Source organism: Coregonus clupeaformis, unplaced genomic scaffold, assembly GCF_020615455.1.
Source record: "Coregonus clupeaformis isolate EN_2021a unplaced genomic scaffold, ASM2061545v1 scaf0854, whole genome shotgun sequence".
NCBI classification, from domain to species: domain Eukaryota; kingdom Metazoa; phylum Chordata; class Actinopteri; order Salmoniformes; family Salmonidae; genus Coregonus; species Coregonus clupeaformis.
In genome coordinates, this window is record NW_025534309.1 from 47,344 (window position 1) to 60,688 (window position 13,345).

The following is a 13,345-nucleotide window of genomic DNA, read 5'->3' on the forward strand; positions in this document are numbered from 1 at the left end:
AGAGGCCTGTAATTTTTATCATAGGTACACTTCAACTGTGAGAGACAGAATCTACAACAAAAATCCTGAAAATCACATTGTATGATTTTTAAGTAATTAATTTGCATTTTATTGCATGACATAAGTATTTGATCACCTACCAACCAGTAAGAATTCCAGCTCTCACAGACCTGTTAGTTTTTCTTTAAGAAGCCCTCCTGTTCTCCACTCATTACCTGTATTAACTGCACCTGTTTGAACTCGTTACCTGTATAAAAGACACCTGTCCACACACTTAATCAAACAGACTCCAACCTCTCCACAATGGCCAAGACCAGAGAGCTGTGTAAGGACATCAGGGATAAAATTGTAGACCTGCACAAGGCTGGGATGGGCTACAGGACAATAGGCAAGCAGCTTGGTGAGAAGGCAACAACTGTTGGCGCAATTATTAGAAAATGGAAGAAGTTCAAGATGACGGTCAATCACCCTCGGTCTGGGGCTCCATGCAATATCTCACCCCGTGGGGCATCAATGATCATGAGGAAGGTGAGGGATCAGCCCAGAACTACACGGCAGGACCTGGTCAATGACCTGAAGAGAGCTGGGACCACAGTCTCAAAGAAAACCATTAGTAACACACTACGCCATCATTGATTAAAATCCTGCAGCGCACGCAAGGTCCCCCTGCTCAAGCCAGCGCATGTCCAGGCCCGTCTGAAGTTTGCCAATGACCATCTGGATGATCCAGAGGAGGAATGGGAGAAGGTCATGTGGTCTGATGAGACAAAAATAGAGCTTTTTGGTCTAAACTCCACTCGCCGTGTTTGGAGAAGAAGAAGGATGAGTACAACCCCAAGAACACCATCCAAACCGTGAAGCATGGAGGTGGAAATATCATTCTTTGGGGATGCTTTTCTGCAAAGGGGACAGGACGACTGCACCGTATTGAGGGGAGGATGGATGAGGCCATGTATCGCGAGATCTTGGCCAACAACCTCCTTCCCTCAGTAAGAGCATTGAAGATGGGTCGAGGCTTTGTCTTCCAGCATGACAACGACCCGAAACACACAGCCAGGGCAACTAAGGAGTGGCTCCGTAAGAAGCATCTCAAGGTCCTGGAGTGGCCTAGCCAGTCTCCAGACCTGAACCCAATAGAAAATCTTTGGAGGGAGCTGAAAGTCCATATTTCCCAGCGACAGCCCCGAAACCTGAAGGATCTGGAGAAGGTCTGTATGGAGGAGTGGACCAAAATCCCTGCTGCAGTGTGTGCAAACCTGGTCAAGACCTACAGGAAACGTATGATCTCTGTAATTGCAAACAAAGGTTTCTGTACCAAATATTAAGTTCTGCTTTTCTGATGTATCAAATACTTATGTCAAGCAATAAAATGCAAATTAATTACTTAAAAATCATACAATGTGATTTTCTGGATTTTTGTTTTAGATTCCGTCTCTCACAGTTGAAGTGTACCTATGATAAAAATGACAGACCTCTACATGCTTTGTAAGTAGGAAAACCTGCAAAATCGCAGTGTATCAAATACTTGTTCTCCCCACTGTATCTGGCCCTCATTTATTCATCCACCCATCCATCCATCCATCCATCCATCCATCCATCCATCCATCCATCCATCCATCCATCCATTAACCCACACACCTGGCACAGCTGCCATCTGATCTGGGATCTGCCCCTGTGGCACATAAAAAGGGCCAGCCAGTAGTCTGTATTATTGTCAGCTCTGTCCTAAAGATAAGGCTGAGCCCCATAAGGGTGAATGGGGGTGAGACTGAGAGCATGCCTCTATGGGATGGATCTGATAAGAGCTTCTCACTAGGCTCTGACTTGGCTCTCTGTATAGTCCAGGATTAGACACAGGCGAGACAGTGTTAGAATAGTCTAGTGCTGAGCGATTCACAGCCATTTCTGTTTTTTGGGGGGGTTATTAAACAACTAATTGACCTACGTCGGTTCAATTATTTTAATTCCTTTTAGTTCATTATTTTTGTGAGCCCAGCGCGCCGTTTCTCTAGAGAAAAATCTCATCATTCACGAGAGAAATCAAGAACTATGTGGGACGCTGGGCTGAAGGGAGTTGTAGTTTTCATGAAGCAATTATTCAACCTAGTTCAGCGCAGAAACGTGGTAATTAACTATATTTTATATTTATATTTTAGTCATTTAGCAGACGCTCTTATCCAGAGCGACTTACAGGAGCAATTAGGGTTAAATGCCTTGCTCAAGGGCACATCGGAATTGTTCACCTAGTTGGCTTGGGGATTCGAACCAGCGACCTTTCAGTTACTGGCCCAACGCTCTTAACCACCCCCCGTTCTTCACTGTCTCCACACATATGCTTCCCCATGTACCACTCACGCATTGTCTATCCATTCTACACCCTCTTCTCCCGTATCCCTCAATCCCTGCCTGCTGTCCCATTTACACCTCTGTAGAAGTGGGCAACAAAGATCGGGTCCCTCTCTTCTAGAATGTGCAGGAAACTGTTCCTCTCCTCCTCACTCCATGACTCAAACCATTGGGTCCAGAGGCGCAGTTGGCATTCAAATATATTTGGTGGGCTGTCCTTAACCTGTAGTGTATTGAGCGACTCGAGGAGGGTACACACTTTCCCTGGCACAGCTTTCCCCAACAGGTCCTGGAGAAACCGTTCCCTCTGGGCAGTGCCCCAGCTCAGGAACCAGCTCAACACACAACGCTGCACCTGAAGAGTTACGTAGGAGAGTGGCAGGGGCTCTCTGCCTGCCGCTGAGTTCAGAGAGGTACAAGATAGGTTCTCCAAACTGGGAGGCACTAAACCCTGTGGTACTGACGGAAAGTCTGCCTGGCTGGGTGAAGACGAACTGGACTGTGTGCAGAACCAATCCTGTCCAGCAGTGTTAGCTGCATCCAGTGTGTTGCTACTGATGTTGGGATAGTGTGTGTCGCTGGACAGGGTGCCAGCAGCTGGGGGCATCATGCCAGGGGGCTGCTGGTTTGAGCCTTGATTGACATGGAAGAACCAGGACATCATGCACCGTTTTTTACAAGTCACGTTCTTCTTATTTTCAACATGTTGCAACCTCCAACTACAATGACCATAATCCACTGCGCATGTTCTTTCCGGCTCGGGCAGAGATGGATACACTTTTACGCCTGCTACATTAGGTTAGATATACACAGACCGCATAAGAGAGGAATGTACACAACACAATGACGAGAGGGATAGAGAAAGTTTGTGAAAGTATGCCTTATCTACTTTGAAGAACTAGTAAAAATGATTTTGTCAGACAGCTTTGTAGCATTCTCAGGCAGGCTAGCCTAGCTAAATAGGATGACTAAAGACAGTACAGTATGGGGAGCAATGGCAAAGATAACAGATGGCCTGGCTGGCTGCTACTGCCTGATCAGAAATGAGATGAGGCTTTTAGGATTGAAAAATAATAAAGTCAAATAAAAAAGTTTTAAAAGTAATATACACAACTAAAATATGTTATTATTTCATCGTAATTTCCTATTTTTCTATTGATGTCTACCCAATGTGGACCTGACAGAGACAATGGAATTGAATGTTCACATATTTTGGCTTTGGAATTTCCATTAAAAAGCTCAAAAATCATTTCACTTATAATTCACTGTATTACAATTCCAGTGGTTCAGAAGTTTACACACACTAAGTTGACTGTGCCTTTAAACAGCTTGGAAAATTCCAGAAAATTATGTAATGGCTTTAGAAGCTTCTGATAGGCTAATTGACATCATTTTAGTCAATTGGAGGCTTACCTGAGGATGCATTTCAAGGCCTACCTTCAAACCCAGTGCCTCTTTGCTTGACATCATGGGAAAATCAAAAGAAATCAGCCAAAACCTCAGAAAGAAAACTCTGGTTCATCCTTGGGAGCAATTTAGGGAGCAATTTCCAAACACCTGAAGGTACCACATTCATCTGTACAAACAATAGTAACCAAGTATAAACACCATGGGACCACGCAGCCGTCATACTGCTCAGGAAGGAGATGCGTTCTGTCTCCTAGAGATGAACGTACATTGGTGCGAAAAGTGCAAATCAATCCCAGAACAACAGCAAAGGACCTTGTGAAGATGCTGGAGGAAACGGGTACAAAAGTATCAATATCCACAGTAAAACAAGTCCTATATCGACATAACCTGAAAGGCCGCTCAGCAAGAAAGAAGCCACTGCTCCAAAACCGCCATAAAAAAGCCAGACTACGGTTTGCAACTGCACATTGGGACACAGATCGTACTGTTTGGAGAAATGTCCTCTGGTCTGATGAAACAAAAATATAACTGTTTGGCCATAATGACCATCGTTATGTTTGGAGGAAAAGGGGGGCAGCTTGCATGCCAACCGTGAAGCATGGAGGTGGCAGCATCATGCTGTGGGGTGCTTTGCTGCAGGAGGGACTGGTGCACTTCTCAAAATAGATGGCATCATGAGGCAGGACAATTATGTGGATATATTGAAGCAACATCTCAACACATCAGTCAGGAAGTTAAAGCTTGGTCGCAAATGGGTCTGCCAAATGGACAATGACCACAAGCATACTTCCAAAGTTGTGGCAAAATAGCTTAAGGACAACAAAGTCAAGGTATTGGAGTGGCCATCACAAAGCCCTGACCTCAATCCTATAGTACATTTGTGGGCAGAACTGAAAAAGCGTGTGCAAGCAAGGAGGCCTACAAACCTGACTCAGTTACACCAGCTCTGTCAGGAGGAATGGGCCAAAATTCATCCAACTTATTGTGGGAAGCTTGTGGAAGGCTACCCGAAACGTTTGACCCAAGTTAAACAATTTAAAGGCAATGCTATCAAATACTAATTGAGTGTATGTAAACTTCCGACCCACTGGGAATGTGATGAAATAAATAAAAGCTGAAATAAATCACTCTCTACTATTATTCTGACATTTCACATTCTTAAAATAAAGTGGTGATCCTAACTGACCTAAGAAAGGGAATTTTTACTATGATTAAATGTCAGGAATTATGAAAAACTGTGTTTAAATATAAACTTCCGACTTCAACTGTAGGTACAGTTTGCACAAACAAAGTAATTTACAGTGTCATTGATACCCAAATTATAAATATCTTAATCTATTAATAAAGGTTTTGCGTTCTCTGAACACTTTGCCTCAACACAATTCACGTGTACTTGTATTTGTATTTATTACGGGAAAAACATTTCAATACATTCATAACAGATCTCACAACACACTATATATGTGCCCTCAGCACCCTACTCCACTACCACATATCTACAACACAAAATCCATGTGTACGTGTGTGTATAGTGCGTATGTTATCATGTGTGTGTATGCATGTCTGTGCCTATTTTGGATGTGCGTGCTTGGGCAAGTATGTGTGCATGCAAGTGAGTATGCATGTGAACTTGTGTATGCAAACAAGTGTGTGTACTTGCATTTAAGTGTGTATGTGTGCGAGTGTGCCTTCATGTGGGGCATCCCTCCCGTCGCTCCCTGAAGACGAACGAGCCAAGAGGATGGAAATGAGGGTGGAGAGACACTCCCCGGGAATCTGATTGCGAGGGCTTGGAAAAGCTGCGGGAATAGGCCTTTTGGAAGGATATTTCCCGTCGCTTAATCCGCTCTCCATCTCCCCAATGCGGGATTAGGCAGGAATTCTGAGATCCAGGAGGAATAAATAGCCAGACTCTCCGGGCTCTCATGACCGCCGTTTACCCAACCTGTCGCCATGTTTCTGATCCAAATTGACCACACACACACACACACACACACACACACAGAGGAGTGCTAAGAAAATTCAAAGCAATGAGCTTCGTTGCACAACAGTTATGTTAATCTCTTGTGTTGTTAACTGCCCAATTACATTTTCTAATTACCTTAGACAAAAGGGTCAGGGGTCTAGATACACAGACAGCATATTTGACGACTACATAAACAGTTTACGACACTTCTTGAACTTGAACTGCAGTAAGTGAATTTGGATTGAACTGAGACTTTATCCACAGAGAAGCATCAGGGAACTAGTATGCCAATTAACATTAGTGCTGGGGGTTTCGTAATACTGTACTTCTGTTATCAAGTGGGCCAATAAAGTTACAGGCAATAGACCTATTACGTGTTATCTGGGCTCGGTCAGCAGGGCACAACCTTACGGAACATTCATATATTGTTGACCCTGCAGCTTTCCAAGTCTGGTGGAAAGCAAACTGAACCAGGGTTTTCCTCTAGGATTTTGCCTGTGCTTGGCTCCATTCCATAATTTATTTTTCCTGAAAAAATATGGAGAGTGGTACTCAGTAATGTGTTGTATTGGATTTGCCCAAAACATAACTCAAAAATTGAAAAAGTGAATTGCTTTGCCACAGACTTTGCAGTATTACTTTAGTGCCTTGTTGCAAACAGGATGTATGTTTTGGAATATTTTTATTCTGCACAGGCTTCCTTCTTTTCACTCTGTCAATTAGGTTAGTATTGTGGAGTAACTGCAATGTTCTTGATCCATTCTCAGTTTTCTCCTATCACAGCAATTAACACTAACTGTTTTAAAGTCACCATTGGCCTATGTCCTCGGTTGCAACATTCACTACCGCGTTCCAAACTGCCTCTGGAAGCAACGTCAGCAGAATAACTGTTCTTTGGGAGCTTCATGAAATGGGTTTCCATGGCCGAGCAGCCGCACACAAGCCTAAGATCATCATGTGCAATGCCAAACGTCGGCTGGAGTGGTGTAACGCTCACCGCCATTGGACTCTGGAGCAGTGGAAACGCGTTCTCTGGAGTGATAAATCACGCTTCACCATCTGGCAGTCCGACGAGATGAGTCTGGGTTTGGCGGATGCCAGGAGAAGGCTACCTACCCGAATGCATAGTGCCAACTGTAAAGTTTGGTGGAGGAGGAATAATGGTCTGGGGCTGTGTTTTCATGGTTCAATCTAGGCCCCTTAGTTCCAGTGAACAGAAACCTTAACGCTACAGCATACAATGACATTCTAGACGATTCTGTGCTTCCAACCTTTTGGCAACAGTTTGGGGAAGGCCATTTCCTGTTTCAGCATGACAATGCCCACATGCACAGGGCGAGGTCCATACAGAAATGGTTTGTTGAGCACCTTTAGGATAAATTGGAATGCCGACTGCGAGCCAGACCTAATCGCCCAACATCAGTGCCCGACCTCACTAATGCTTGTGGCTGAATGGAAGAAAGTCCCAGAAGAGTAGAGGCTGTTATAGCAGCAAAGGGGGACCAACTCCATATTAATGCCCATGATTTTGAAATGAGATGTTGGACGAGCAGGTGTCCACATACTTTTGGTCATGTAGTACACACACATACACACATACACACATATACACAGTGCATTCGGAAAGTATTCAGACCACTTGACTTTTCCACATTTTGTTACATTACAGCCTTACTCTAAAATGGAAGTGGATTTAACAGGTGACATCTGTAAGGGATCATAGCTTTCACCTGGATTCACCTGGTCAGTCTATTTCATGGAAAAAGCAGGTGTTCTTAATGTTTTGTATACTCAATGTGTGCGTATATATGTACATTTGAAGTCGGAAGTTTACATACACTTAGGTTGGAGTCATTAAAACTTATTTTTCAACCACTCCACAAATTCCTTGTCCATCTACTTTGTGCATGACACAAGTAATTTTTCCAACAATTGTTAAATAATCGCTTAAATTTATTATTATTTATTATTATATTATTATAATTATTATTATTATTAAATTTATTATTATAATAACACAAAAAATTCATTAAATAATCAATTTTAATTCAAGGTTATAAGGCAACTGTCACTGATTCTGCCGAGGCTGCCCCTCCTCCTTGCTCGGGCAGGCTGCGGCGTTCGTCGTCACCGGAATACTAGCTACTGCCGATCTATGTTCTATGTTTCTATGTTGCACCTATTGTCTATGTCACACACATGTTGCCCATGATTGTAATTACATTTACATTTACATTTTAGTCATTTAGCAGACGCTCTTATCCAGAGCAACTTACAGGAGCAAGTAGGGTTAAGTGCCTTGCTCAAGGGCACATTTACGTCATTTAGCAGACGCTCTTGTCCAGAGCGACTCACAAATTGATGCATTCACCCTGTAGCCAGTGGGATAACCACTTTACAATTTTTTTGGGAGGGGGGGTAGAAGGATTACTTTATCCTATCCCAGGTATTCCTTAAAGAGGTGGGGTTTCAAATGTCTCCGGAAGGTGGTGAGTGACTCCACTGTGGGGGGGGGAGGGGGTAGAAGGATTACTTTATCCTATCCCAGGTATTCCTTAAAGAGGTGGGGTTTCAAATGTCTCCGGAAGGTGGTGAGTGACTCCGCTGTCCTGGCGTCGTGAGGGAGCTTGTTCCACCATTGGGGTGCCAGAGCAGCGAACAGTTTTGACTGGGCTGAGCGGGAACTATGCTTCCGCAGAGGAAGGGGAGCCAGCAGGCCAGAGGTGGATGAACGCAATGCCCTCGTTTGGGTGTAGGGACTGATCAGAGCCCGAAGGTACAGAGGTGCCGTTCCCCTCGCTGCTCCAAAGGCAAGCACCATGGTCTTGTAACGGATGCGAGCTTCAACTGGAAGCCAGTGGAGTGTGCGGAGGAGGGGGGTGACGTGAGAGAACTTGGGAAGGTTGAACACCAGACGGGCTGCGGCATTCTGGATGAGTTGTAGGGGTTTAATGGCACAGGCAGGGAGGCCAGCCAACAGCGAGTTGCAGTAATCCAGACGGGAGATGACAAGTGCCTGGATTAGGACCTGTGTCGCTTCCTGTGTAAGGCAGGGTCGTACTCTCCGAATGTTGTAGAGCATGAACCTGCAGGATCGGGTCACCGCCTTGATGTTGGCGGAGAACGACAGAGTATTGTCCAGGGTCACGCCAAGGCTCTTCGCACTCTGGGAGGAGGACACAACGGAGTTGTCAACCGTGATGGCGAGATCATGGAACGGGCAGCCCTTCCCCGGGAGGAAGAGCAGCTCCGTCTTGCCAGGGTTCAGCTTGAGGTGGTGATCCGTCATCCATACTGATATGTCTGCCAGACATGCAGAGATGCGATTCGCCACCTGGTTATCAGAAGGGGGAAAGGAGAAGATTAGTTGTGTATCGTCAGCGTAGCAATGATAGGAGAGGCCGTGTGAGGATATGACAGAGCCAAGTGACTTGGTGTATAGGGAGAAAAGGAGAGGGCCTAGAACTGAGCCCTGGGGACACCAGTGGTGAGAGCACGTGGTGCGGAGACAGCTTCTCGCCACGCCACTTGGTAGGAGCGACCGGTCAGGTAGGACGCAATCCAGGAGTGAGCCGCGCCGGAGATGCCCAGCTCGGAGAGGGTGGAGAGGAGGATCTGATGGTTCACAGTATCAAAGGCAGCAGACAGGTCTAGAAGGACAAGAGCAGAGGAGAGAGAGTTAGCTTTAGCAGTGCGGAGAGCCTCCGTGACACAGAGAAGAGCAGTCTCAGTTGAATGACCAGTCCTGAAACCTGATTGGTTTGGATCAAGAAGGTCATTCTGAGAGAGATAGCAAGAGAGTTGGCTAAAGACGGCACGCTCAATAGTTTTGGAAAGGAAAGAAAGAAGGGATACTGGTCTGTAGTTGTTGACATCAGTGGGGTCGAGTGTTGGTTTTTTGAGAAGGGGAGCAACTCTCGCTCTCTTGAAGACGGAAGGGACATGGCCAGCGGTCAAGGATGAGTTGATCAGCGAGGTGAGGTAGGGGAGAAGGTCACCGGAGATGGTCTGGAGAAGAGAGGAGGGGATGGGGTCAAGCGGGCAGGTTGTTGGGCGGCCTGCAGTCACAAGTCGCAGGATTTTATCTGGAGAGAGAGGGGAGAAAGAAGTCAAAGCATAGGGTAGGGCAGTGTGAGCAGGACCAGCAGTGTTATTAGACTTAACAAACGAGGATCGGATGTCGTCAACCTTCTTTTCAAAGTGGTTGACGAAGTCATCCACAGAGAGAGAGAGGGGGGGATTCAGGAGGGAGGAAAATGTGGCAAAAAGCTTCCTAGGGTTAGAGGCAGATGCTTGGAATTTAGAGTGGTAGAAGGTGGCCTTAGCAGCAGAAACAGATGAAGAAAATGTAGAGAGGAGGGAGTGAAAAGATGCCAGGTCGGCAGGGAGTTTAGTTTTCTTCCATTTCCGCTCCGCTGCCCGGAGCTCTGTTCTGTGAGCTCGCAATGAGTCATCAAGCCACGGAGCTGGAGGGGAGGACCGAGCCGGCCGGGAGGATAGGGGACACAGAGAGTCAAAGGATGCAGAAAGGGAGGAGAGGAGGGTTGAGGAGGCAGAATCAGGAGATTGGAGGGAGAAGGATTGAGCAGAGGGAAGAGATGATAGGATGGAAGAGGAGAGAGTAGTGGGAGAGAGAGAGCGAAGGTTGCGGCGGCGCATTACCATCTGTGTAGGGGCAGAGTGAGTAGTGTGGGAGGAGAGCGAGAGAGAAAAGGAAACAAAGTAGTGGTCGGAGACATGGAGGGGAGTTGCAGTGAGATTAGTAGAGGAGCAGCATCTAGTGAAGATGAGGTCAAGCGTATTGCCTGCCTTGTGAGTAGGGGGGGACGGTGAGAGGGTGAGGTCAAAAGAGGAGAGGAGTGGAAAGAAGGAGGCAGAGAGAAATGAGTCAAATGTGGACATAGGGAGGTTGAAATCCCCCAAAACTGTGAGGGGTGAGCCATCCTCAGGAAAGGAACTTATCAAGGCGTCAAGCTCATTGATGAACTCTCCAAGGGAACCTGGAGGGCGATAGATGACAAGGATATTAAGCTTAAATGGGCTAGTGACTGTGACAGCATGGAATTCAAATGAGGAGATAGACAGATGGGTTAGGGGAAAAATTGAGAAGGTCCACTTGGGAGAGATGAGGATTCCTGTACCACCACCCCTCTGACCAGATGCTCTCGGGGTATGCGAGAACACATGGTCAGACGAGGAGAGAGCAGTAGGAGTAGCAGTGTTTTCAGTGGTAATCCATGTTTCCGTCAGCGCCAGGAAGTCGAGGGACTGGAGGTTGGCATAGGCTGGGATGAAGTCAGCTTTGTTGGCAGCAGAACGGCAGTTCCAGAGGCTGCCTGAGACCTGGAACTCCAGGTGTGGGGTGCGTGCTGGGACCACCAGGTTAGAGAGGCAGCAGCCACGCGGTGTGGTGCGTTTGTGTAGCCTGTGCAGAGAGGAGAGAACAGGGATAGGCAGAGGCATAGTTGACAGGCTGTAGCAAATGGCTACAAAAATGCAGAGGAGATCGGAATGAAATGAGCTAAGCATCTGGGAGAGGAGAGAGCAGGGCCTCCCTCACCAAAAACTTCTACCTCAGAAACTAAAATTGTTTCACTGAACCACCCGAACAAAAACTCTCCCAACTTCCACTTTAGAAATTAGAATTGTTGTAAACTACAGCAGACTGTTATCAGTAGCTGTAATTAAGTACAGCAGCTACCAACCACCTAACGTTAATGCCTCGGATGAGGTTAGGAAAAACAGCTGAATGGTAGCAGCTAGCTGGCTCAATCACAGGTACTCATAAGCATGAAATAACATTGGAAACAATTAACCACAGTTGCAAAAAGTTACCAGTAGCTACCCTCTAGCTAGCTAGCTTTGTTGGTCCAAGTAGTGGGTAGGCTAGCCTCGTGCTTCGCCGGAGTCCGCCGAAAACAGTCCTTACCTACAATAATTACCTACAATAACCTTCAATAACTACCTGAGTAAGCTACCTATAATACCAAACTACAGTACCTACCTACAATCTAAATACATGGTTTAAGCTTAACTCAACACCATATAAGAAGCCAAGCTTACCTTTCATAACGGAGCAATGATTAAATGTTGGGTAGCTAGCACAAATATATTGTATTTAGCTACCACAGTACAGCCAGCTGATAGTGTTGGCTGGCTAGCAATGGCTACTGTGTTGACTTTGTTTGAAAAACGGCGTCGCTCCGAGCGAATGTAGCTGGCTAAAAGGATATTGTTTTTAGTTGCAACCGTTGCTAATAGCAACTCACCAGCTAATCCAGGAGGTGAGTTAGCTAGCTAGCTTCGTGCTACATCCGGCACCGCCGAATACAAAAGTAACCTACAATAACTACACAACAGCTACCCGCAACAGCCCACGATGCCTACCTATACTACTTAATAATATACAGCCCACGATGCCTACCTATAGTACCTGACTACAATCTAAATACATAGCTTAAGCCTTACTCGACAAAGCCCAAGCTATGTATAAAGCCAAACTGGCAGACTGCAATCAGTAGCCGAAATTAAGTACAGCAGCTACCGACCACCTAACGTTAATGATAATGAGGTTAGAAAAACAGCTGAAGGTGGCAGCTAGCTGGCTCAATTACAGGTACTCTTAAGCGTGAAATAATATTGGAAACAGCTAACCACAGTTGCTAAAAGTTACCGGTAGCTACCCGCTAGCTAGCTAGCTTTGTTGGTCCAAGTAGAGGGTAGGCTAGCCTCGTGCTTCGCCGGGTAATCACGCCTACCCTATTTAACCCAGTGGCTCCCAATGTGTTTTGTGCGTGGTTGTTTTTTGTTTCGTGTGTCGTTGGTGAGCTGGTTAGTTCCTTCCTGTGTGGAGGTATTGCTGTGTTGTTTTCTTTACTAATTTTCAGTAAAGTAAGTTTCTTCGAGTTCTGTGTGCTGCACCTGACTTCGATCCACCGCATTACACTGACACTCGTTACAGCAACAAAATAGGAAAAATGCCAAGGTGGGTGAATACTTTCACAAGCCACTGTAAATAACCTATGTATTTATGGGCAGTCAATTATTCTAACTTATTTCAAAGATTTTCTCAGAACAGTATAATATAATGGACAGTTGGTTCATCAATTAACTTTGTGAAGGAGAATTAGTTCCCTCTGCAGTCCATTTGAATATTAAGAACAGATGCTGAGATGGTTCTGCTCTGGTATTGAGAGACTATTTGTGAGGTGTTGCATAAGCCATTATGTAATCAAATGTTTTTTTTGTATAGTTATTTTTTTCTAATTCAATGACTAAGGCATACAAACAGAGCAGAGCTATCTGCATTATTCTACCCACAATGATTCTCCGCCTGCTGTATTAATTTGTGTAACTGCTCAATTAAAACCGCTGAACCCTCTGTCCTCTGTGTTATATTTGGATCCCGCCCAAACAGACGCCTCTGTTTGGAGAGTCTAATAAATAAAAAGGCAGAACAAGCAAATAGACTTAAACTCATCGGGCAAATACAGCTCTAGTGGAACTCTGAATTAGTTCGGTAGGAACAGACGTCTTAGTTAGCTAGGAACAGACATCTTAGTTAGCTAGGATCAGACGTGTTAGTTAGCTAGGAACAGACGTGTTAGTTAGCTAGGAACAGAC

The 13,345-nt window shown here is 45.5% G+C and overlaps 1 protein-coding gene across 1 annotated transcript; it reads right to left on the reverse strand.

The window, feature by feature from the left end:
- Positions 1 to 2,395: 2,395 nt before the first annotated feature.
- Positions 2,396 to 3,051, reverse strand: LOC121557093 (uncharacterized protein C14orf119 homolog). The gene has a single exon (XM_041870967.2). The coding sequence runs from the start codon at positions 3,008 to 3,010 to the stop codon at positions 2,396 to 2,398; it is 615 nt and encodes a 204-aa protein (XP_041726901.2). The 5' UTR covers positions 3,011 to 3,051.
- Between the last annotated feature and the right edge of the window lie 10,294 nt (positions 3,052 to 13,345).

What these genes read in the sequence shown, in the direction of transcription:
- LOC121557093 (XM_041870967.2), bottom strand. Translation starts at nt 3,010, where the DNA reads ATGATGTCCTGGTTCTTCCATGTCAATCAAGGCTCAAACCAGCAGCCC.